General features: G+C 39.2%; 1 protein-coding gene across 1 annotated transcript in view; it reads left to right on the forward strand.

The window, feature by feature from the left end:
* Positions 1-739: 739 nt before the first annotated feature.
* The window catches only part of LOC144196090 (cotranscriptional regulator ARB2A homolog), a 90,701-nt gene continuing 63,591 nt past the window's right edge, over positions 740-27,849 (forward strand). Inside the window, exons 1-6 of the mRNA XM_077716083.1 lie at positions 740-833; positions 1,618-1,756; positions 1,995-2,096; positions 5,410-5,510; positions 11,558-11,623; positions 12,900-13,091. Of these exons, the coding sequence (XP_077572209.1) occupies positions 1,648-1,756; positions 1,995-2,096; positions 5,410-5,510; positions 11,558-11,623; positions 12,900-13,091 (570 nt within the window). The 5' untranslated portion in view covers positions 740-833; positions 1,618-1,647. The remainder of the gene's footprint in view (positions 834-1,617; positions 1,757-1,994; positions 2,097-5,409; positions 5,511-11,557; positions 11,624-12,899; positions 13,092-27,849) is intronic.

Raw genomic sequence — 27,849 nt, forward strand, 5'->3', positions numbered from 1 at the left:
GTAAACATAGCTGTATAAAAACAGACCTTGAAACCTTTTAACCCGATGATATATTTATGATTAGTTTTGTCCGTAATAGAGATTTGAGCACACGACTTGGTTGCAATGCACAGAAAGTATTAATATTTTACTAGCTGCACACACCAACACTAGCTGTGATAGACTGCATGTGTGTAAAGGGCCACAGTATAAAAAATATAATAAGAAGCAAAGAGCAGCATTCATTTTGGCCAGGAACCGCATGCGGCTCAAGAGCCACGTGTTCGCAACACCTACTCTAAATTATCCTTAAGTATAAGTGTTATGATTAGGGTTAAGTGTTTTTTTAATTGTTTTTTTTTATTGTGCCTTGCAATTGATTGGAAACTAATTCAGGGTGTACCACATCTTATGGCCATAGTCAGTTGAAATAGGCAGTAGCATTTTTTTCTTCTTCTTTGGTGCGTTCTAATGATCTCTAAATGAGTATGTGCACATTTTATTCATGGGATTCTTATCTGAACATTCAGAGTTTTGAACCAGTCCATTCTTTGAGAGTGCATTTTATATAGACAGTTATACTTTCAAATTTTTTTTTTTACTTGACTCAATAGTTGATGTAGTACTTCCACTGCTATCTCATGTTCTTGGTCCAATAAAGGTTATCCATCAGTGAGCAGCAGAAGCAGCAGTCGCGCTGCTGTGTCTTTAAGAAAAAAAGGCTTCTACTCCGTTGCCTTGGCAACCCGGAAGCTTGGCTCCTTCGCTGCGCATCTGCCTGAGATCACTTCCTGTTTTGTAGATATTGTCCAGGAAGCAGCAGCGTGTTTCCCGTTTGCATGTTCTCAAGCCGTGTGAGTCAAACATGAACAATTTGCTCGTTATTTTCTGTTCATCTACCTTGTCCTGGTTTGATTATGAAAGCATGTGAAGCAAAAAGCACGACTTTCTCGTTACTCGCCTCGATCTTAGGGGCGTTCTTAAATATGCATCCTTTTGAGTTAGTAATAGCAGGTTTTAAGCCTCATCTCATTTTCTGAACCGCTTTATCGGCATTAGGATCGCGGGGGGTGCTGGAACCTATCCCAGCTGACTCCGGGCCTGAGGCGGGAAACACACTGAATCGGTGGCCAGGCGATCGCAGGACACAAGGAGATGGACAACCATGCACACTCATACCCATACATAGTAGAAATTTAGAGTGTCCAATCAGCCTACCATGCATGTTTTTGGAATGTGGGAGGAAACTGGAGTACCCAGAGGAAACCCATGCAGGCCTGGGGAGAACATGCAAACTCCACACAAGTGGACCGACATGGATATTAACCCTGGCTGTCTGTGGGGTCGATGCGCTAACCACTTGCGTCACTGGACCGCCAGGTTTTAAGTCTTGAAACGAATAAAAGTGATCAGTTCACTGCTCATGTGATAACTTGATGAGGAACCAATAACAACACAGATGCACATGCAAAGGGATGCTAGCACGAGTTGCTGAAAAATTGTTGCGATGAACTGTCTGCTAGGTTTTATTTTTTTTGTAATATAGTATCACCACTGCCATGCATGCTTGTTTTATTTTCCTTCCCTTGAATCACTGAATGGTGGAAGTGTTCCTTATTTTGTTCTCACATCTTACAGGAGACATCTCTGTGAATCGGGTGGGACCTGATGCTTAGGTCTCAGTTTTGTGCTGCTAAACCAGCTGTGTGTGTCTTGGTGATCGCAATGGCCCAAGTGGCTGCTCAGGAGGACGGAGAGAAAACTACAGCTCTTAGAGGTGATCATGGGTTAGAATACACAAACATACGATAATGCATGTGTGGTCAGTATTGATCACAATAGATTGTCAAATTACAATTGCAGTGAAACATAATATCTCAATGTAGGCTTTTACAATTAAAAGGGATTTGATGTCAATATCAATATAACTGTCAATGAAATGGTTAAGTGCTTCAAACTAAATATTTCATATTCAAACTGTAATTATTCTGAAATGACATTGCATTTTTTTCCAGACCTGCTCTCAAGAATAGATTTAGATGAACTCATGAAGAAAGATGAACCCCCTTTCACTTTTCCACAAACCCTGGAAGAGTTTGAATATGCCTTCAATGAGCGTAAGTACCCGTTTAACGAAATGTTCTATAATATCGGCTATTAAAGTATGGAGTTCATTCACTTGGCTATCTTTGATGAAAGCAATTGGTGGAAGGTGGGAGTTGAAATTTAGGATCTCAATCGGGTGTTTTCGGGTCTCTTAGCATTCCCCTCCAGCATCTCCACCCTCTATTCTCTGTCAGTATCTCTGTTGCCTGTCTGGCTGGCTGAATGTGGGACATGTTATGTACTCTACGGCCCGTCAGAAACCTACTCAGCCTTGCCCTCTGCCTGCCATTTTATTTGCATAATCTCAGCACGCATAAGAACAGAGATGGAGGGAAACATAGCCTACCGCCACAACTCTTTACATTGTAATGTCGCCGTCTGGCAGCGCCGTTCCCCTTCCTGTTTGCAGCTAGGTGTCCTATAACCATGAACAGTTTATCTTCACCGTTTGGCCATCCCTGCCATTTAATCTCCCATCTTTTTTCACATATGGCTCGGAAAGGCGACCCAGTAAACGAATGGTTAGCTTCACAGTTCTGAGATCGATCCCAGGTTCTGACCTTCTCTTGGGGAGTTTGGATGGTCTCCCCAGACTTGTGTAGGTGTTCTCTGGGTTCTCTGCTGGTTGAACACTCTTAATTCCCACTAGGAATAAGTGTGAGCGTAATTGGTTAGAATCTCATTGCGCTCCAGGACTGGCGGGCCACCAATTCAGGGTGTCACCCGTCTGGTGCCGGTCGTTGGCTTGGATAGGCTTCAGCTCCCCCCACAATTAATGAATGGTTTGGAGACATTGTATGAAAATAAAACCTCTGAATTTTTCACCCAAAATTTATTTTATGATTAACCCAAAATATCTGCCTTTTTAAGGGGACAATAGGAACAAAATATATCAAAATGTTCATCAAGTGTATCGCTTTTAATTAGGTACTCTTTGAAATCAATGGCTGCCATTGAGTCAGATGTTCATTTGCTTCCACGTCAAAATAAATTATATATCTACCGCTATCGATGAAAATGAAAAACTGTTCTTCTGGATTAAATAATTTATATCTCTATAATTTTCAATAGCTGGCAATAAATTAAATACTGTGAATTTTAAAAGAAAGAAAAACAATGGTAGATTATTGTTGTGAGGCCTAACCACAGTACATTGTTTGTTATATTAATTTTACTTTTATTATTTTTTTCATGTATATTGCTTCTGGAAAATATACATAAAAAGAATAATTAGTATTAAAATATTTAAAATGGAAATATGGTTGCACATGATACACAAAAAAGGTGACCCACCCTAAAATGGCTTACAATTGCAATATTGAGCAATATAGACATCAACAATAAAGTAATGTTAACTAATGATATTTTTCCCTTCACTTATTTGTTCTGTCAGCCCCCAAATACAAAGTAATAACTAAAAACAAACACTTATGGAATAATCTTTTCAACAATTTGTTGCTTTATGTCCTCTTTTGGGAAAACATTTTATTCTTAATTGCCCACAATGATCAACTCAAATTCATACGCACAATTGATTTACCACTTGGACCATTTTTCCTATATCGGGTATCATTATTCCATGTGCCTATAGGTTTGTGGAATCCTACCCAGCTGTATTTTGTCCAGTACTTCCCCGTTTTTTTTTTTTTAAAGGGGAGCATTTCTATTAAAGACATCTCACCCCCAAGGCAATGCCTCGAAGATGTCTGGTGCATTTCCACAGTTACAGCCGGACTACCTCGGCTGGAGACAGGTGGAACAAAAAATGTTAATTTGAGCATGTAATGATGCCAATGCCGACAAGGCTGTGTACAATAGTTTGCAGGTGCCTTCATCACTAAAGATGATGGCTTCATTTTGCGAGCCCTCCGGTTTTTCCATTACTGGAAATCCAAGGTTATGTACACCTAATTAAGCGGCCAAATTGAGAACAGAATGCTAATTATGACAAAAAAAAGAAGAGAAAACTTGAGAAAACGGTATTCCTCTGAGAGCATGGGGGAGTTGGGGGCTGTGGCTGAGTTGTACATGCCCTCACCTAGGCACACACAGACGTTTTCCATTGTAGGATTTCATTATAGCTCCTTGTGCTTCTCTTAGGCGGTGGTATTTAGATCCTCTCCTCCATGAATGCATAATTGATTTTCTTCAAGGTACTTTAGTGCTTTATCCTTACTTCTCAACCCACTCTGCTTCTACCTAACAGGCACAAGTTTGTTTTTAATGCAAAGCGATGACAAACCAAGATTAGATTAGGCATTGTTTAACAACTAACGTATAAAGTTGGCGTTGTCATTTCCAGTCCAATGTTTATAACGTTGAAAATGGTGGTAATTTAGTAGCTGTAGGGAAATTGCTTATCTATTTGTTTTCCATGATCGAGTATGACTGCCCACTGGCTATTTGGGTTGTATATGCATACTTTTGAAGGTTTGGCTTGTACAACTTTTGCAGTCATAAAGGTCAAAATTAAATTTAGCATGCCTTAGTCCTTTATTGTTTGCTATGTCAGCAGAAGGATCGATGGTCTCGTAGAACTCGTAGTTCCACAGCTATTCAAGGTCAATATTTTAACAAAAGAAAATGGAATGAGAAAAATTCCATAAGGGGGATTTCTGTGTATTTTATATTAGGTAAAACCTACTATTAACACAGTGGCTGCCATTGACCGCGCCAGTTGAGTTGAAGTAGGAGAGATGGCAGACAATGGAGGATTGTTTATCTGCTGCCACCCACCAGCTTCAATCTGATTGGACGTTTCTAAATGATAACCCGTAAAGAGTTGCATCATTGTCAGTGGCATTTAAACAGTTAAGTCACCTAAATAGAATGCTACAAGTGGAGTCTTCCTCGTGAAAATGCAGGACTGAAATATTAGCAAGTGTACGTTTAAGTAACCAGTAAAGGGTATCTGTTTTCTTGGAATCTGTTCTAAAATAAATGCATTACTTTTTGCAATTAGAACACAATATATACTTCTGACCTTGCTAATTTTAGCTGGTTGCAGTCCTGCTGATCATTATTCGCACCATTTAGTTGTTTACATTATCTTTACAACTAATTTTGAAATAACAGGGATTAATTTCATCATCACTAAGTTTAAATGGAAGTCCAGTCTTTTTTTTTTAAACGAAGAAGATTGGTATTATTGGCATTTCATTCTGATATAACAGTGAAGTATTATGTCAAGTGTTTTAGTCAAGCTCTGTCCAGACTCAAGCATTTGTGTCACTTTAGGAATTTACTGTAAGAAGCATAATGTTACAGGTATCCATTATCCCTCTATCCTTTTAAAGTCATTTTTATTCTCTCTGCCTCCAATAGACGGTCAGCTCCGACACACAAAAACAGGAGAACACTTCATCTTCAATGCTAGAGAGGATCTGCATCGATGGAATCAGAAACGTTATGAAGCTCTAGGAGAGGTAATAAATTATATGGTACTTCTACGAACGGTGAACGGTAAAGAAACTATTGAGTTAAAAACCTATGGCGGATATCATCAACCAATTGAACCACATGATTCAATAATACACAAACAATGCAGTGAGGAAAACCGTGAACGGTAAATAAACTATTGAATTTAAAACCTATGGTGTATATTATCTACCCATTGAACCACATGATTCAATAATGCACAAATAGTACAGTGAGGAAAACAAATTAGTTTAGTACTATTTTAGCCATATAAAAGGGCTCTACTTAAGAACGTTATATTTTCACTGAGAACATTGATTCATTATTGTATTGAAGATCTATGCTCTCAATTGCAACAATGAGTTAAATATTGGTCATATGAACTTTACGTTCACTGCAGTTGCATTGAACCTGATAAAAATACTTCAACTAACGTAGTGCGAGTTTGTCATTGTATAAACGTATGCCATATGCACATGTCAGTAAGATGGCCGAATGTCTTGCCCTGGCCTCCCAAATTTGATTCAAATTGGATTTTTCTGTCTGCCTTTAACACCCTCTCCATGGCGTTTTTTTTTTTTTTTTTTTTTGCCTTAAATGTGGGACATATGGTTTGTCCAATGTCACATGGGCAGAATAGACATGCAAGGTTTGCCACGTCTTTGAAATATCCCAATTCCCTCTATCGACTACAATGTAGAGTGAACTAGGAACGGACAAGGGTACCGACCGGTATGAATTTCACCATCCCTTCTGCCTTTGTACTGTTTTTATATCTTCGAGAGGTCTTAATATCGATTGTCTTAGTTAACCTTAGTGAAGAGGGCACCAAAGCATTTTATTATTACAATGACTCACTGACTACTTTCATGTGCTCCCGGTTGGTGTTGCTTGGTCCGGTGAGGTCACCATTGCCTGTGACGAAGTCAGTTGTAGTCTAATTCCTGCAATTTGGTGATGAATGTCTCTCGATGGAACACGAGCATACGTCCCTGGCCCAGATGGAGCTCTATTAAGCTGCTAATAAATGAGGATTCTTCTCTGCTCTACCGGCATCTGTGACATGGAAGGCACTTACAAATTTGCAAATACACACATACATACATACACACCCTCACACACGCACTCACAGAGCCAAAATATTATAATGAAGTAAAGCAAGCCAGATGGCTGAATTAGAAAGCTGTCTCGTTTTCTCTTTATCTCTTCCTCACTCTTGTTTTCTTTTTGCCTGTCTATGCCATACCATGCCACCACTCTTTCCGTAGTGGCCTATCTTGCTTACTCTGGATAATAAGTGCTGTGATAGGGCTGATCACTTGACCCTGCTTTTTAGTGATTTTTTAAACACAATTAAATATTCGATTTTTTTATTAATTTGAAAGCTGTTTCAAAGGAGAACTGGATACATTTGATTTAATTAATGTTTGTTGAATACTGAGTGCTGTGCTTTGACTGCTCCTTCCAGTCATCGTCATTGTTGTGTGCAATGTCTCTTATCTAATTCTTGACAAAAGATTTAAAAAATGTAAAATGGGTTTCAGGTCAGAGACATTTAAGAAAGAATCAGAGTTATAGCACAGTTACAACATGGTCATTAAACAAGCTTTTAAGACCCATATAGCTTCCATGTTAACGCATTGCCTTCTATGGACAACATTATACATCCATTTCATTCAAACTAGGAGGACTGTCTTTCCATGTTTCAGTGCCTTTGATGGCACTAGACTTCCAATATATTTGGACTCAGGGCTGGCAGCAATCTTTCACTCAGAGCTTCTGCCAAGCAAAATGAATTGGAGGTCCAGTTCCGTCAAAGGCAGCAAATGTATTAAAGGGACATTGCAAAAGGCGCACTATCTAGTACTGTGAAAGATGATTCATATTTATTTTTAAAAATAATATTACAATAATGTAAAAGTTTGGATACCTCAGTCTTGCAGCAGAAGTCACGAAACCTTTTCTTGCAAAGTTAATTAAATTATCAGAAGTACAAAGACAGAGTAGTATATGTTTGCTCTTCCAGACTATTACCATCATCATCGTTATCATCATCTCCACACCATACTTTGAAATACTGGCAAAAAGAAATCTACACCGTCACACAAAAATGGCGGCAGGGTGAGGTGAATTAAATGTGAAAGAGACGGGAATCCTACAAAGCACAGGAAAGGGATGTGTCAGTGATGGCATCTGTCGCAAACGCTGACGCCCACAGTGGCATTTGCTACTTTGAATTAGTCAGCTCCTGGCTTCTCAGTTAACACCTGAGGAGGTCATTATGAAGCAATTAAGGCAAGAGGAGTGGGAGCGAGATAGAGGAATGCCTTATACTGTCTAGTATAAACAATCTGTCATTTTGAGAACTTTCATTCCCGCTGGAGATCCGTTGACCCTACGAGAATAATGCCAGGCTTTGTCCTGACAGTCCACTAATTCACAACATTGATCCCCATTATAATACTGTTTTATGTTTGTACACAAGGCAAGTGACTTATGATAAATAACCCTATTCTATTTTTTTAAGACTCGATCTTTTTGCAGTCTCTTACCCTGAGTATGTTTTGTTGTTGTTCTGACTGCTGTGTTGTGTGCATTGTTTGGGGGGGATTTATCTTTTCTTCATCCTAGCCTTTCCTCATCCTTATTGTCAAGTGCAAATTATTTCCTGAGTGTAGACAGTGATGCAGTACAAAGCACCTCTTCAGATGTCATTATACAAGTAGCTTTTTTTTCCTTTTCTTTCATACAGTTTGTTTGGCTAAGTGTTATTTTCCACCACTGGACAACGAAGACAAGTAATGTGTGCTTGATACCTATATATTGTGAAAATGCTTGTGGAATGAATGTATCATTACAACAAAATTTTAATGTTTGCCATTGTTTCTTGGGATATTCATTCACTCTTTAATTTTACAAATTGCTTATCCTCAAAAAGGAGGGATGGTTTGATGGACCCTATCCTAGCCAACTACGGGTATCAGGTGGCTGACAGCCTGAATTGGTGGCCAGCCAATCACAAAGCACAAGGAGATGGACATCCATTTATGCTCACACTCATACCTAGGGGCGATTCAGAGTACTCAACCAGCCTAGCCATCATGTTTCTTGGGACGTGGGAGGAAACCGCAGTACCCGGAGAGACGATACAAACTCCACACAGTGAGGACTGTAACAGGATTGTGGGCCAAAATGTATTTTCACAAGATTTACACTTACTACAAAATACAAATACAAACCAAAATGCTCACGAAAATGCGCTCATCAACTAAAAACTATTTAGTAAAGCTGAACTGCCCACAAAAATATTTCACCACTGTGTGTAAGAGTTCATCCTAAATTACAGTATTTTTATGACAGCTCCTCATTGGATCACCTCATTTTCATCCCAGGTGCGGCCAGACAAGCCAACCGTGACTATGGTAATCCCTGGGAAGACCCGTTATTGAAAACAAAATGAGGCACATGTGCAATCTGAACCTAGGAGGTCTGTCTAAATTTCACAATGGAACCACTTCCAATCCTCATTAATCCTTCAGGCTGCTGTTTTATGGAGAGATGTTACGTGGATGAAGAGTTTATATCACTGCCCAGCCCCTTCAAGGACTCTTATCAGGGCCTTGAACTGTACAATAGCCACTTCCCTCCCCTTCATCTGTGCAGCCTTCCATTGCTCCTCCTGTCAGCTGTTCACCAAAGTGCGAGCTGGCACCAGTTTCCTCCTTCTGGGGATTCCCGCCACATTGCTCCTCTTTTGTCTTTTCTTATTCCTCTCACTGAGTTCCTTCCTTCTTGATCCCTGAGTTCTTGCTTTCATTGGCTCATTGCCTCGCCTGCACAAATAAACCTCAGACATGGAGATGACCTTATTCACAGTGGACAAAGCTCAGATTAGGGGTTAGGGTAACAGAGTTGCTTTCACGGTCATTCAGTGACCTCTTATCGATCTTTCACGCAAGTTTCATAGTGTCAACGTCTCTGTATGTCTGCCCTTAAAACACGGAAGTCTGTCCAATCATAGAGAGAAGTCAATCTTGTCTTATGTTTGGTGCCAAATGGACTTGCCAGGGAGAATAATATGTGCAAAATGTTTACCCAATACAGACGCTGTAACATGTACATATTTTTTTACTTTAACAAACACGCCAACTAAACATGTGTATTACATTTAGAATTCAATATCTAGACTTTTGATTTGCTTTGTCCTCTGTCTAGAGAGTACTGTTAAATTGTGGCTACATTAATTGTTTTTTATCACCTTCTGAAGCCATTTTTGTATCCTTGATTAGAGGGTGCTCAGCCACCTGAGGCCCTGAACAAATAATGAAATGTATAGTGCAAATGAAATTTCCTGCGAGACCTATTGATGTTATTATAAAGTAGCATACCAAATCCCAAAATCATTTAAATCTTCATCAGTCCATCTGACATTTTAGTGAATTAGCTGGGTGTGTTGCAGCAGGGATTTTGGCTCCGCTCGCTGTATTTCACCATCGGGTCAAATAGTGGATCGATTGTCTCATTTGAACCAACGGGTAGCCTTTGATTGGCTATTATAAGCCTAATGCATGTCTGTCGTGCCCTTCATAAACAGTAAATCAAGTTAACATTGAGCTTGTTTATCACATGAACAGTATTAGTTGTTTACGTATAATTATTAGTTATTATTGCTTGCCTCCAATTTAAAGAGGAAATTCAATTTTTATGTCCAAACATAAGTCAGTCGCAGGTGATGTACTAGACATCTTTAAAATTGATTAGCTTGTCCCAAAAACTATTAATATTCAAGCAAAATTCAAGATATCTGACATTCAATCATATTTTCCCAAGATAGGTGAGTTAGGGGTGGGTTTCTTATGAGAAAATTCTGCAATATTCAGTGAAGGAGAAAAACATACTTTGTCAGGAGAACAGATTGTCGGAACAGCCTCCAATGTCTTTTTTTCTTGGCAACTTTGCAGTGGATGGAGCACCATTTTTATTTGAATGGGGATACCATACCTGCCCCCAATCCTAGAGTCAAACCTATTCAACATTGAAAGTTAAGAAAGCAACAAACCCATTACAGAATCCTGATTCATGTCTAGACTTTGTGATAGGATCCTAAGGGATTTTGAAGGACTCGTATTGGTAATTCTGTGTTATATGACATGTCAGATAACACCCGGGTCACACACAGTCCAGGCTCAGAAAAATTGTTCCAGGTTTGCTGCACAATTTCACCAATGATCATCAAAGTGCATCCTTGGTTGTAAATCCACACATGGACATCCCTAAATTGTGTTTGCAACACACTTGTATCGATAATATACTTTACATTGAATAATGTTGATGTTTCTTTTTCAGTGGGGTGTTTAGATCATTGCTTCACCAATTAATGTACAGTTTTTTTTGTTTAATTCAACTGATTTTTTTCTGCAAAATATGCACGCACGTGTGCTGGCCATAGAATACAGAAAAAAATCACCATAACTGTACGCCTTAAACATATCAAAAATCACAAATTGCACTAGGCTGTGTGAATTTTTCACATTTGTTTATGCTTGACCTCAGTTACTAGTCACCAACAACCAGAAGAGAACACACTTTTTAGGTATGGGACCATCTCTGGCCCTCCTTTCCTCGTCAGGGTGATACCGCAAATCCAGATGAGCAAAACTAACAGGTTATGAAAAAAAAAAAAAAAAAAAAAAAAACAAGAGCAATTGAATTGAAAGTTGTTAACGTCACTGCAGCTTGAAAGCCTTATCCTGGGGGTGGAATGACTCATATAGTACAAGGTTTTTAGTGCTCTGGCTGCAGGGATAAACATAACTTACATTAGCCTTTCTCCCTTACTGGAGATTTCCTTTCTTGGTACTTAAATTCTTAACACTCTTTGCTCTTTGACATTGATGAAGCAATTATTTTTATATATATAATTTACTCTGTTGTTTGGAAATACCTGGGATACTTGTCTACAAACTTTTATTTTATCCACAGCATGAGTATTTGTCACTGCAACGACACCACCCAATGTGTTAATGCTGTCTTATTCTTTTGTTCTTCTCTGTAGATCGTCACTCAGTATGTTTACGAGCTACTGGAAAAGAAGTGCAACATGACACGAGCAATCATACCAGTAAGTGGTCTAAGTTTTATTGTGTCTTTCCAAAGTAAAAGGACTACCTCATTGGCTGCCATTGATGGTGATAGATCTATAATCCATTTTGACTTGGAGATCATTGCCAGCCTCTTCCAGTCAAAACCCATATTGTCTATCACAGCCAATGGCAGTGAACGGGTTATACATGTAAACATGTCTAGATCATCAATTTAACTGTTGCATGATACATCATTTCAATCGATAGTGTAACTGCATTCCTATGGTCAAATGGCTGAGTCTCTACTCGTACATGGTGGTGATATTCTTTGACCATATCATCCAGGCTCAGTGCACTCACTTGATTCCTTTTATTGGTTGTTAAAAGTATGTTTGTCTCTTTTTTACTCTCTCTATTTAGTACTGCCCTATCTTGGTATTTCTTTTTTTCTATGTGTAAAAGTTGCGATCATTTTTCAGGCGGCCTTTATAGGATTGTTAGCCCTAGCGGAGTTAGCAGCGGCCCTAACAGGGTCCATAAATCAACTTCTAGCTAGGGGTTCAATGCCTTTCATTAGCCCCCCCATACACATTTACTGGTTTATCTGCCTCGACTATTTACATCATTATTCCCCCGCAAAATGGCTCTGTTCTGCTTTTCTGTGGTCCACCCGCCTGTGTGTATACGGCATATGCATTTGTATGTGCCTAGTGGGTCTGTCCACCTGCGTAGCATTGAACTTGTGACCACAGATTTTAAGAAGATTAACTGCAGCCAAGTAGAGTGAGAGGGAATGAGGGAGCACCCGAGAATAAAAGGGCAAAATTTTCTCCCCCACTCACTTCTCTTTGTCTGCTTGGATTAAGTTCTTGCAGCTGCCACCCATGGCTTTTATGGATAGTGTTTGTCTCCTTGTCTCCTAGGGAGTGCGTGCACACAGTCACTTATCCCCTCTTTCTGTCTGTATCACTTTCTGTCTCCGATTTAATCACTCAGAGGCTGTTTACTTGTCATGATTAACAGAATGACACATGTTATCTTTCTAATGCATAAAATTTATGGAGGTGAACGCTGTTGTTTTTTACACTAATGCATTAAATGATACTTTTCCCAATCAAGTCTTTCAGGAGGTTTGAATGTCTAATCCCAGATTGACTATCTTAATTTTAGGAAGTGTGAGGATATATGAAACACTTGTAGAGATCATAAAAGTAGAACAGGTAATTTTGATGATAAAGTTGAAAAATGTCCTGACATGAGAGCTTTTTTGGGTGCTTTCAAATGGCAATGTTATTCATGATGGGTTTACATCAGGTTGACGCCACTGCGGATGAACCTTCGAGTTTTATCTACCTAAGCCCTGATGCCTTGTCCAACCCATCCAAACTACTGGTGCTGATCCAGGGAAGTGGTGTTGTGCGAGCTGGTCAGTGGGCCCGCAGACTCATCATCAATCAGGACCTGGACTCTGGAACTCAGGTTCCCTTCATCACCAGAGCCATGGAGGTAGGCCATTTTAAAAATGTTGTGACTAACATCCCATCTATTTGAACTGGGAGAGAGCAATGAATAATTATGTTTCATAATTCAATTTCTGTCAACTCTACCAAACAAAAATTTAAAATTATGTTTTTTTATTTTTATGAATGAAATACAATTAAAAAATTAAATATTTATAGAATGTTTTGAAAACATAAATACATGATTTTTTTTTGTTGTTATTGAGAGACTATGAACAAATATTTGAGGAAATTATAGGACATAAATATTTCTATAGTTTCGTCAACGATAAAAACATTGGTCAATTTATTGATAATCGATTGGTTCTTGAGTAGTTGATTAATCATTGCAATCTAGTTGGCATACATAATGACCCCTGTGAAGGAAACCTTTAAATGTCTGGGCGTCCCAATTCTTCAATTTGTATAATGACATTATGATGTTAGCACAATCGTACAAAAATTGCAAATTGTTGCTCATTTTCAGTCTTGATGCTATTCAGATGTCATGATCTAGAGTAGGATTCACCAACTCTGCTCTTTGAGGATACCTATCCAGTCTGTTTTACATGTCTATCTCCTCAAACTCACCTGAATGAAATGATCAATTTGTTCAGAAGCCTGATACGATCCTGATTATTTGATTCAGGTGGCACGGAAAAGGAAGATATGGACAACAGACTGTATTGGTGCCCTCGAGGACCGGAGTTGGCCACTCCTGTTCTAGAGAAAGAATCAATTAATTATTGTGTTAAAATCTATAAGGGGAGGGAATAACAGATTCTTTGTTTTCTCCTCCCAAATCTCTTCACATGTTTGTGTGCACATGTAAAAGCCAGTAAAAGGATTGTCTGCCATTATTTTCCTTCTCACCTCTGTGCTCATTTGTCAAACCTGGCCACCTCTACCTGTGTAATTTCATCAGCCTGCTGTTCAAATTGACTTAGGGGAAAATGAGGGATCTTGTTCTCTCACTTCTCATATGTCCCTCCAAGAATTTCACTACCGTGTAAAGACCATTTCCTGCTGTGTACAACTTCTGGAGATGTTTGTGCCACATGGCTGTATGTCTGCACGGGATGATTCAGCGACCCGGAGACTGTCTTTGAATTGTGTTTACGCAGGCTAGTATTGCAGTGAAAGGCAACACCGTGCTGCAGAGAGCCAAAGTGACAGGCTAGATATAGAGACCTTGGTAGAGCGCGTCTTGCTCGTTCATCATAGTAAACAAGGCATTGTGTTCCTACACTGACAAATCATCACCTAGGCGTTTTACCAACAGACATACACTTGTACTGAGGCATTCACTGGATAGACAGTCACAAATATTTGTAGTCAATTCATGCTGTCTGGATCTATTAGGGGCATATTTGTGGCTCAGTATATCATGGCATGAAAATTGTGTGTGCCTTCTGAGGTAAGTGTACAAGAACTGGTAACACTATTCTCTACGATTTGAAAACATGGAGAGCATAATGTCTCCTAAAATCACAGGTGTGTAGTGTGCAACCCACAGTGAGTTTGTCCTTTTCATCTCTTTATTTTATGGCATAAAAATCAGTTGAGAATGATGGCTGTTGACATTAGGCAAGAAACATTGGCAGATATAAATATACCAATATCCAATCTGTCGTGGTCTGATACAGTTTGATAGTCAATCACACTAAAGACCAATTTTGGGTCGCCTGTTGGCCTGAGCCGTGTGTTTTGTCCTCCTCTTCCATGGTCAGACTTTAATAATATGCTTTATGGTTTCTGTGATTATGGCAATTATCTATCTAAAATGCAGTGTTGTATTGTATTTTGCCCAAAATCATGAGTCAGGTTGAGTTGGTTTCACCATTCAGTCATTCGTTTGTGTTTAGCACAGATATGATCGTGTTGTTTTGTTTTTCTTTATAATCACATGAATAAGCTGCTTTGCAATATAATTACATTGATTTTCCTTCCTTAAAATATTAGTATGTCTTACACATTGTACTTTATTTTCTTCTTGCAAATAATTTTTGGGTACGTCAGACAGTATGACGGAATGCAGTAACGATATATTAAATAACTGAACTGCTAAAGAAATGTACTTTGTTTGGCCTCTCTGGTAAATCATTAATTCGAACATCTTACTATTTTGGATGTTCATTTCCGATGTAATCACAATTGTAAATTATTTTTTAGAACTTTTTTTTTTTAATATTTAGATTATGTTGGTTTTACAAACGTTCAGCACCCAGAAAGTATTGCCTCCAGTAGAGCTTTTGTGAAGTTACTCTAGGGAAGTTGATTGGAAATTCAAAGCCTGCAGCAAAGGGTCAAGCTAAGTGCAATGAGAGGGGTTACGTTGGGAATGCTGTTTGGCTTTATGAAACATACCCATATGATAACACAACACACACACACACACTGACTTAAAAGCTCTGCTTTATGTGTACATATAGTTGATTTGTTTCTGTATGTGACTGCGATTAATTTATAAAAAAAAAATCTTTACCATGTTCTTTGAGACAACCACTCAGCCTTTTTTCTCTCTAGATGCACTCTTGACTACCAATCGTTATGTATTGGGAGATATAACTGATTGCTAAAGGTTGCAAGGCCTTTACACAACACCACATTCAAACACATTACAATGATATACATCAAATTAAAGATTATTTTCCATTGTAAATATGCCCTGTAACAATTTTATGGACGAAAATATGGTTCCTAGAGTTCTCTGCCATTTCGTCTTGCTGACTTTTGAGGATTTCATTTAACCAAAAGCAACTTTTTTTTTACCCTGTCCACCACCCATATGCTTCATCAAGAATGTTAAGGTATCTTCTTTGCTTTCATCTGCCTTTGCTTGTTTGCATCTGTTGTTTGTTTTGTCAAACCATGGTGACTGTGGAGCCATCTGATAAATATCCAAATTTGGTCAGAATATTAATGAGCTCAGATCAGAATTGAAAAAAAACATGAATTGGAGATTTCGCTCTGCAAGGAAACATCAGAAATATCACTTGTGGGCAAAGAAACCCCTGTGCGCAGCCTTATGTTCCACTATCACATTTGACACACTAATTAAATGATAGAATCATGTCAAAAGAGTTTCCCAAAATAAATTATCAATACTCACACAGATGCAAACCATTGAAATTATGCAGTATTTTTTTTAGTTAAAATACCAACTTTTGTAACTGTTTGCTTCTGCATATTTGAAACTGATCACATTCGGAAAAGTAAGGATTCCAGAAGAGGGTATAAGTCAGTGGAAAACAGTAGTCAAGATTTGATGATATTGTCGTGTGACAAGTTGGAATACAACTACTTTGAAATGGTCGGAGAGGGAAGTAAAATTAGATTAACTGGATTAAAACAGTGTTTTGCACGTTTTGGTTTATTTTACAACAGTATACCCTGAAGTGGTGGACTTTAAATAAAGCAAACCATGGAGTAATCCCGTGATCCATTCTTCAATGGACACAAATCAATAAAGAACTTATGTCTGCAAATAAAACGCACAAATGTGCATATTCAATGGCATAGCGTTGAGCACAGTGGTGTGCTTGTGACATTTGAAGTCTTTGTGCCGTGTTAGCAAATCATATATTGCTACCTTTTGGCACATATAAGTGCTGCTAGCCCCATACTTTTCAATTGACAGGTAAGCAAAGCTTACCTCACTGAGTTGGGGAAAGGACTGGAGGAGCGGAATCAGATATGAGGAAAAGGAAGTTGGTCAGGATGCAGGTTTTATGATTGGCTAGAAGACAGGGGAGAAGGAAAAAAGTGAGCTATACAGAAAGGATTGAAGTATGAAGAGTGGAATGAGAGGAAGGCGACTGCAAATGGCCTGGGACAGGCAGAGGATAGATGCTTGTATATATAGAGTGAGCCAGTAAGCACAAGTGCAACCTTCTGACAGCTCCACTACAGGGAGAAGGCCTCTTAATGACAGCTTATTCCTTCATGATTTCAGTTCTTGACAGTCGGCAGGTCTGCTTGTTGCACCATGGCAGCTGTATCATTACCTTCTGGCCCTGCCACTGCTCTGCATCTTGAGACAGAGTTGGTAGAGAGTGAGGGGGTGGATTGTTTTTTATTTTATTTTATTTTTTATGGCTGCCGGGAGTCAGAATAATTAAGGATAGGGTACTCGGGGGTGGGGTCATACTCCTTAATGACTTGACTTTTTGTGCCCACGATGCTCAGTACCTAACTGACAATAAAAACAAATTGAACTTCATGAAAAAAGGTTTTATTTCCACAACTATTATTAATAGATTTCTGTTGATAAGTGCACTTTTTTTCTCTTTGTTTTAGTCTTGCTGCAAATACGGCTAAGGGATCCAACCATATGGTCCTTCTGCTGTGAATTTGAATTAGTTTATTATTAGTAGACATTTACTCCATTCGTACCAGTAAAGTGGCAACAAATGAAAGTTCATTCACTTGCAGGCCTTCCACTGCAAATGAATTAGACGTACATTGTGGTCCATGGTAGATAATGAGTCTTTTAAATACACTCACATTTGCTTACCTGTCTGTCTGTAAGCCTTAAAACTTGAGGTACCTTGGTACTGAATTTGCCCTTACGTTTTCTTTGGTAGTTGTATTTTATTTCTAATCTTCCCAGCTGCCCTAATTCTCTTATCTGTAACAAGAATGTTTTCATTTTTATTTTTTATTATTATACCAACAACTACTGTGCTGTACTACCTCTACTTTTATGAGGTCTCAGTAACAAGTTGTTGCAAATGTCCCTTTTATATAACACAGCTGTTTAGTTTTTCACCTTTTGTGTTGAGGGTGAAAACATTGAATGAAGTGAATTCAAACTTTATGGAATATATAGGGAATTCTATGATCCACACATCATTGGTATAGCCTTGTCTGCAACCTTCTCAACTCCCTCCTTCTCTCACTGGAGACCCCTTTGGAAAGTAAGAGGGGGTGTGTTGTTTTCAGAAGAGTGTCAAAGGCGTTCGGATTTGTATTTGCTGCTTTTCAATGGGAGGGCTGAATGAGGGCAGTGAAGCAGACCAACTCAAACACTCACCAAAAAAAATCCCTTTTTATGTTCTGTCATGGGACCTTGCTCCACCCCCTTGACATTTTTTTCCCTTTGAACAAGATGATGTCTTTTTCAATACCTTACCTTTAGCTTGTCCCTGTGTAAAATCACGGCCTTGTGCCCATCCCTCACTCCCGTGTCCATCTCTCCAATCACTATTCTCTCCTCCTCAATTCTCATTAGTTGCTCTATTTCCCCCCAAGCTGTAGTCTTGTATGTGTGTGGGGGGCAATGCGATAACATTGACTGTACAGTGTGTATACAGCCTATCTCGGGGCATCAGGTGGCTACAGAGGCCAGCAGGTATCATTCTATCCAACCAGCCAGATTTAGCCAGAGGACAGTTTCCCTGTGTAGTGCGTGTGGGGGTCAAAAAAAAAATCTGACTCACAATGGCCTTGTAAGCAACCGCACAAGCAACACACATTTACGTAGAGACACATACGTGCACCTGCAGGTGGAGAGGTCCCAGCACAACCCGCAGCTTAGATCAATGCACTTGACACCTTCAAAGGCGGGTGTGGGGCCTGGACTTGCTCTGGGGTTAAAACCTCTTTTAAATAGCCTCCCGCGGGAAGGCAGCTGTCAATAACCCACCATAATTACCGGGACAAGGCTCGCCAAGGGCTCGGCTGCACGGGCCAAATTAAAAATTGATCACTGAGAGAGAAAACATTATTTTGTTCTGGTATTCCCTATTTTAACAGCATTGCTTCTGCGTATGTGAAATCTCATCAACCCGGCTGTTGATCTTGAGACCTATTTATCTATCTTCATCCTCATTCTCATGTCCAAATGAATAGAATGCATTGCTCTCCTGTTGTAAAAACTATTTGCATATTGAGTGTTTTTTTTTAGCATGTGTGACAGTGTTTTTCTCTCTTGCAATGCAAGACAGCAAGAACATGCAGCTAATAATGCACTTTAGGTTTGTGTACATCATGCCTATTTTTTTGTGTTGTTCATGTACAATTTGTAGCGGCATATTGATTGTGTGCGTTTTTCTTAATAGAGAGTATGTTGGTGGTGATAAGAAAAATATGTGCATATTTAGGCTTCCTCTAAACCACAAATGTTTCAGATGTGATGGATAAATGTTAGCATGACAATATTTACAATAGTGATTTTTGTTTTGTTTGATATTCATAATATGGCCGGCCAATTGGTAGAGTGGTTAGCATGTTGGCCTCATAGGTCTTGGGTCTAGGGCTCAATCCCAGGTGGGTTCTCACTAAGTGGAGTTTGCACGTTCTCCCGAGGCTTGCGTGGGTTTCCTCCGAGGAGTCCGGTTTTCTCCCAGATCCCCAAAACAAGCTGGGTAAGCTAATTGAACAAATTGCCTCCAGGTGTGAGTGTGGGCATGAATAGTTGTCCGTCTGCTTGTGCCCTGCGATTGGCTGGTCACCAGTTTAGGGTACTCCCCTGCCTGGTTCCTTTTGTTGGTTGGGATAGGCTCCAACAACCACCGTGACCCTTGTGAGTATACTATATAATTATCACTGGTGTTGATAATATTTCTTGGTGGGATATTTATCTTTACTTGAATTTTTCCCACATTGAAAACTTGATTTTGTATTGTGGTGCCAAATATGACAGGGAAACCTGTTAAGCAGCAACATGTTACAATTTGTGGGCGTCCCTAGTTGACACATATATCACCCAGCATACACTTTGTATGCAGCATAATTGCAAAATGCATGAAGGAATTGTGTCACATTTTTGTTAGTATTTGACAAGATGTTAATGAGCAACTCAACCCCATAGATGACACTTTTTCTTTTTTTTCTTTCTTTTTGATAGCTAGTTTATAAATATCTTATGAAGTCCGGAAGTTCCGGAAGTTTCCAGATCAAACTTCAATGAATTATATCCACTTGACCTACACGTGATCATGTATTCAGTCTGATCATATTATCCTCACTAGGGGTGCTGGAGCCTATCACATCCAAGTAAGGCCAGCCACCTGGGATCGAACCCTCGATCCTAGAACTGTGAGGCCAATGCGCTAATTACTCCAAATGTGAAATATCGAAAAAAATGTGGAAAAAGTTTGTGGCGTAATGTAATGTCGCCCTCTGAGAGGTATCCTATTAACCAGAATTTCTTGGGGAAAAAATGATCTGATCTAATCATCGGCAATAATAAGGGAGTTCATGTATATTAACCTGTGAAGATTTTCTCTTTTGAAATTGAAATAAAATACATCATTGTGTGTTTGCACGTGTGTGTGTGCATGTGTGTGTACACTATATAAGGTGGGTAGTAGGTCATTTGAAGCTGCAGGCAGCGTATGTGTGTCCCAATGGGATGGTCTTGTTTAGTCTTTCCTCCAGAGGGCCCCAGGCTGTGTATGCTGGATGCCTCTTCACTCTCTCCTTGGGAATGCTTGTCTAGTATGACCAACACACGAAAAAGAAGGGGGGAAAAAGACAAGTACTCGCACATTAAAAATCGAGCACAATCTTTTCCACAATTTGTCAACCTGTGCTGAGGCATGTGTGCACTTTGGGCTAAGCGTTCTTAGGCTTCGTTTCCTTGTAAAGTTGACACGTACCTTCCATCACTGCGGGTTTGTGGAGGTTAAAAGTGCTTAGCTGTGGATGTTCCGGGTGGAAATTGAGTTTTGTGAGGACCTAGTGTTGAGCAGATAGGTTACCCCCCTTGTGGATCTACACACATACACGTTCTTACACAATCAGCCACTGAGCATCTCACGGGTCAAAGTTGAGTCCTGCTGTACACTCGCACACTTGGACTGTGTGTGGCACACTTTGATCGATGAGCGGAAACTCAGTACTTAAATAGGGGTTACTGAGGTCCTAGAGGGGCACACGGGGTTTAGAGGCAAACAACACAACAAATCTTTCCGTTAATAGTTTTAGTGTCAGCTCTTTGGTTAGCAATGAAAACGAATGCTTTAAGCAGGCTTTGAGTTTCCCAGGAAATCAGAGGTGCAGAATTAGAGCCTTTTTCAATGCTCAAAGCATTTTTCAGTCTTTTTGCACTATGGATAATTTTTCACACATAGCATAAATATATCTTAATACAACAAATTCATGAGTTGATTGATATCCTCTGTTCTACATCCATATCCATACACAATCCAAGTGTTACAAACATATTGTGTAATCTTGTAATTTGCAGAAATAAAACTAAGCATTACAACACAATATTTTTTTCAGGAAAATAACATTTTAATGAGAGGCCATATATAGTGGTAGCATTATAAATTAGTAACTCAAATCATTGGTATCAGTACTGCACAAATTTAGTCATTAGCATGTACCCAACATGTATGGCTCCTATTAGGAATTGATGCCTATTGAAAAAAACTGTATCAATAGCTGATGATATCATATAAGAAATGGTGTGAATCTACATTTGATTTGTGGTTCATCGATAGACACAGGTTATTGTTTGTTTGTGGTCAATGTTCTTAATTTAATGTATTTTTGGTAGTAAAATTCAACTTGGAATCGCAATAAAGACCTGATGCCTCTTGAGAGTTGCATTTGTTACCCTTCAGGGCCCATATCCGTATTTTTCTGCTTGCAAGGCGAAAGCCACCCCCCAAAAAAAATAGCAAAATGATGGCTTGCGTCTTAGTAAACTGTTAAATTAGATCCCTCATATTTTAAGGCAGCAGTATTGAGTTATGAGTGTTAAACCCGACCTTCATTGGAAAAATATTTTCATTTTATTTTATTTATGTATTTATTAACTATTCATCTCATCATTACCTGATTCAGCCCCAACTGATGCATCCGGTCTGGCTCCTTCCCTCTTTTATCAGACATGATGGCGGTGATAGGTGTTATTTTCCTGCCGAATCCTGACAGCCTATGCCTTAACCCTCTCAGGAGCACACTATGCCATGCTTGGCTGACTTGTTTGCGCTGATGTCAAGTTTTAGCAGTTAGCAGGCAGTTACCATATGCCACTGTGCTGCTGTAGCCCCTGATGTCAGTCAGACAAATGACATCCGTAGCACTGAAAACACACAAGATGCAGAAACAAGTACGGTGACAAATCACACACAGGCACTCACACTTTTCTGCAAAAACATGCAAAACTCCAAAAGATCATATAAAATAGAAACCAGAATAAAAACATAGAATTGTTGTTATCCCAGATAACAACAAGTGGTTTCTAACACTCAGTGTGAATAATAATTTGTTGCAGTCCAGCAATATTATTTTGACTAATTTGTTTATAACTGTTTGATGGTTGATCACTTATCAAGGCTAACCAAATGATTCCATGCAGTGGCATTCAAATGTTTTATTTTTCCATGTTGTGGCAATAAATTGTTTGATTTTAAATTTCATATTCATATATATTTTTATGTTGTTGAAGTTCTCATACAAGGGTGTTTTTCTTATGAATTTTAGAATTAAGCTAGTGTGCATTAGAGAACTGAATTATATGTTGTATTTTGTGAACATTGTGTAATGCCTTTTGATATTTGTGTTTAGCTTTAAAGTTGACTTGGCCTGGATTGTATAGTAAGCCACCTGAAAACCTTCAACATATGACACTTCTTGAAGGATTATTTGAAATCAGCAAAGCCCGTCAATTTGGGTCTGCATATGGCTGATTTAACATCACTGATCATTTAAAACAGTTTGCAGATGCAGCATTTTATGTGAAATCTCAGATCAAACATATTTACTCATTAATACTGCAATTAATTTCCAAAAATGTGAAACGGTCATGATGCTGAGCTACTATAAAAAGTACTCTTTTGCAGTAACAAACTTGCGATCACCTTCCTGAACCCTTCATTTTTAAATCCCCTTTTCAACATTTGGTTAAGAGTAATGTAACATTCTCTTATTAGCTGAGTTTTTGCTTTGTATTCTCAAAGGGAAAGTGGCCCTGCAGCTGTTCATTTTGACCTTGCTCAACATTGCTCTTCTCTTTCGCTCGCACTCCTTTCCGAGTTTTTTCTCATCTTTCATTTTTTTTCTTCTCAGTTTCAAACGTTCCGGTTTGTAGTTCGTCTTATGCACTGCTTCAATAGCTATTCACCCAAAGGGCATGGTCTATTCGAAATAAAAGAATCAAGGGATCATTCTTTCGCGCATAAGTAAGCATTTAATGATCACATGTGCCCTCTTTACATGCGTATGTCATACTTATATGGAAGTATGAAAATGCACTATACCAGCTTATAAGTATCTTAACATTGTCTACTATTTCGGCCAATAGATGTCCAATTCATTTTGCCTGGGAGGTCTGCCAGAAATATATCCCAAAAATGGCAGCTCATGAGTTAAGGCTCTTTACATCTTTTCCATTTTATTAACATATGTAGTCTGATATTTAATGACCATATATGTGATTTTTGGACGCTACTGATTCTTTAATGTTGCTTTTTTGGGGGGAGTTTTAGTCAACATTTACTGATACGAGAAATGGTTCAAGTGGGAAGAGTAGGGGGACGTGAAAGAGTGAAGAGCAATGCCACAGACCCAGTGCTGTGCTTTGGTTGACTGCAATGGCTTGTGGTGACCTAGATGCAACCTCTTTGAAGTCCACAAGCTGATCTCTCCCCCTCTATAGGCTGCAGTGATCTGCTGCATACAGCTTTATTATAGCACCAATGGAAAACGAAGAGATGAATCAAATTCTGAGGTCTTGTAGGTGCCCTAAGCCTTCTTGGCCACCCTCACATTTGTCAGTTTTGTGCCAGTGTTCTCACAATGCCAAGCATTATGGTGAGATTTAAAATATTGTATGCGTTTAGCGGCAACGTGTGTGTGAGTGTGTTCATCTGGAACACAGAGCCATAATGTCAAGCCAAAACACAGCCTTTATCCTTTACCCCACCACACGAGACAGTGGTGCATTGTCAGGAGACCTGGCCTAGAAAAGCCTGATCGCTCAATATCCACCCCTCCACCCATTTGCCCTCACCATGCTGCCAATGCACAATTTTGACTGCCTATGCACATGTGCTTGACCCATTTCAGTCACTGGTGTCGCCAGCATGCCCCTGGAGAGGGCATACCACACGTTATGGCACAAACCTTCATGTGTTCTTTGTTTGGTATCAAAAGTTGGAAGTAAAGACAAAACTAAAGATCACTGTTTTCTACTTGTCTGAATTCATGTTTGCATGATTTGTTATCTGTTGCACACAGGGATTAATGGAATGCATAGTATAAACATAAACAAATAAAGAGAGGGTCATATTAGGTAGATAAAAAAAATACAGCTTCTCAGTTATCATAATTTTTGTATAGTGGCTTATTACAGGCAGAACAAGAAAGAATTACAGCACTGTTATTGCATATTTTACTGCTTTCAAGTTTTGGTGGACCAGTCTGCTTAATTACCTCTCATAAGGTCTATGGTTGGTGGTAATTACTATTCAGAATACCTTCCAATGTAACATTGCTATGTCCGAAATGAGCTTAAACATTTGGCTGCAACCGATGTCTTTGCCTATAAAAAAAATGCATTAACAGAGAACCTGCATACACCCAGTTTGGAATATCATATTATAAGCAATCATCTGCTTAGTTAAAATGTTGTTTGTTTAAATGATCTACTACAGGTATTCCTTAACTTTTTCCGTACATATTAAATAGTAGCAATGCCCCAATAAATATTGGTATGCAGTGCATTTCCTGCATTTAAAAATGATGCTGCATAACATGTGCTCACAATGGGTCAGAATATGACATAGCCGCTGAGTGAACTTGCTCAATTATCCACTGCTGTTGTCCTGTATGCAGCCATCCCTCAAGATGAGGATCTTGCCACCTGCTTCCTATTGACAGCCTTTGTGTGCAGACATACTCTGCTGGGGGCATGTTTGACCTTTCTCTCACTGTGCCTAGCTCGTGCAGAAACACACTTCTCTCCAAGTTCGGTTTCAATGAAAAAAATAAAACAAACAAAACAAATCTGCTTCACTATTTTCTTCTTGCCTTCACTTCTGTGTCTGTTTTCATTTGCTTCTTTTTCCTTCTCTTTGAAGTCAGCCCGGGGCCTCGTAGAGCCTCATCAACCTTTTGCCTTGGCTAGATTGCATACAGGTACCCTCTATGGCTATTTCAAATGACTTAATTAGCTTCTGACGACACCCCTTCCCTCCACCCTCACACTTTTATTCTCTCCTGCCTCTGCTTGTCTCCTCTTCTCTTTCTTTGCCGAGAGTGAGGAAATGATTGAGCCCATGTGACGCATTTTGTCCCTCGACGTGTGGTTTCACTTTCTAGGTCATGCTCTGGCTGCGAAGCTGACTGCCTATTACCTCACAGAATAAGATGGCACACACACAGATACACATTGTGACAGTGGGACGTGTGCGTGCACACTGCCTCTGGCTCCCTCGTGCAAACGCACACGTTTCATTCTGTTAACTTTGATTGTCACATGTGCAATCTTAAGCTTCAGGCTACTTACACCACCCATCATTCATAATTGATCCTCTTGTCATTGATGCAACATTTATTAAGTACATAGCCAAACAGATTGTTAGCAGACTAGCGGAAATTTGGTGGCTCGCTTTGTTTGCTTGGTGCTTGTAAACCAGCAGAGTTCTTGTTGTTATGGATCTAGGGGTATGTATTCCCAAATACAGGGGTGATCAAGGCTCTTCTCGTTCAGAGATTCTATTGGAGAGAAAAAATTGTGAGTGCAGCAACTATGATTTCACCACGTGGGATCAGTTGTGTACGCTCAAAAGGAACATCATCAGACAAGTCTGACACATTGGCAGTCACTACCGCAGACCATGTCAGAAGTTTAGTCAATGACAGCTGAATAGTTCCCCATACATGTGTTGTAAGGTTGTCATCTGTCAAGGTCTTGAAAGTTCAGTACAAAAAGTTTGGGCTCCATAAAGCTTGTCTGTAATGAAGTGCCTAAAGGAATGATATGACCACACGGATGTGATCAGCGCTGGTCATCAATGACTAAATGAGTTATTGTGCCCTTCAGGTTTGGGAAGAAGATCTCAGGGGGATTGGAAGGCCAATGAGCCTGTAAATTTCTATCCCTTTGGTCCAGTTCTAACTCACTGAGTGGCTTCAGGCCTGTGTTAAAAACCATGGCCTGCTAAATTAAGTTGGTCTGCCTGTGGCTTCACACACACTCACACACACACACACACACACACACACACACACACACACACACATGTGGACCTACAATGAAGTGCAATTACAGCCTCTTGGAGTCTTTCATTCAGTCTTACTCATGTGACTTTGTGCCCATACCCCCTCTTAATTGGCATTACCTTCACCAATTTCTATTCTATCTGGAGGAATACTGCAGGCCTATTCGCATGCTTCTATTGCTGGAAACTAAGGGGTGGCAAAAGAATCATTCAGATACAGTCAAGGTTGTTTGATAAAAAGCCATAGAAGTCCACTTTGTAACTTTCCATCTCACTTGTATGTACTCTCAGTACTTCATATTAAGACAACCGTATATCATTAACTGAGTCACCGGCATTGATATTATATTATTTTTACCGGAATGGCTTGTATTGACTCATCACCATTCAGGGCCATTGGTGATGATAGATGCCCAATCAATCTTTGTTGTGTTTCCACAGCTTGAGTGTTGTAAGTGGTAAAATATCTATTGAGAGTGTGTGATAAATGTAAACATGTCTATTTTTTTTATTTAGGCCAACGTAACACCGTCAATCAGTGAGTTAAAAAAATGTTTTTATGGAGAATGTCGGCTGGGAATTCTGTTTCCCAAACATTATTGGAACATTTGGTATGTTAAAATAATGTTATATATTGCAATTTTAGTGTAAATATATTCTTGTACTTAGTAATGTTGGTTACTGTCAGTTTTATGGGATGATAACGGAACAGGACAGATATGATTTTCTCATTGGGTGGGACAGTCAGAAAAGGATTGCGCTCTTCTGAGAGCATACATCCACAAGGTGTCACAAGGTTCAGACAAGAAGTTGTATTGCTCTCCTTCTACTAACTCAGAAGTTGTCAGGTTCTTTCAGCTTGATCTACATATGCATTTACATCTGCATATCAGCTTTTATGGGTCCCAACATCCTGTCAATCGATCAGAATGTTTTTTGGGGGTTTGTTTGTTTATATGTACATTCATCTTAAATTCAAGTCGGTCTTGGTTGGCGTCCCTTTCGCTGTGTGTACAGAATCTGTTTACTCAACTATTGTTCCTCTCTGCTTTTTCTTTCTGTCTCTCCCACTTGCCTTCTATAAAATCTCTGTTGCTTGTATTTTCTTCTGACTGCTCTTAAATTTCCATTTGAAATTAGTAGAGGTGTAGCTGAGTTGGACTCTTTGCTGAAGTAGAGTTTTGTTTTCTAGATTATGGATTATGGATAACTTTATTCATCCTGTATTTGGGAAGTTTTAGTTTCCTTGTCTGTTGCACCAGTCTATCCATAGCAGCTACACCAATTTGAAAGACACGTGATGTTTACCTATTAAGATGAAATGCATTTTTTTTGGTGCTATTGGTTTTGCACATTCCTTTTAAGTGTTTTATGCAGATCACAAGTGGAGAACAAAGAGAGAATTTTGGATTGGAATTCATGTTACAAGATTTGCCAGAGGCTCTGAATTGAGGAAGTTGCTTGAAAAATTAGGAATCGCTGGTTCTGTGACCTTGTTCCTCTAATAACAGAGAAAATGAGAGCATAAGTTATCTTTCTTGACTCAAATTCTTTTCAAAATGAATACCAGTTAACAGCCTTTGA

The sequence above is a fragment of the Stigmatopora nigra genome, chromosome 4 (genome assembly GCF_051989575.1).
Source record: "Stigmatopora nigra isolate UIUO_SnigA chromosome 4, RoL_Snig_1.1, whole genome shotgun sequence".
NCBI lineage: Eukaryota > Metazoa > Chordata > Actinopteri > Syngnathiformes > Syngnathidae > Stigmatopora > Stigmatopora nigra.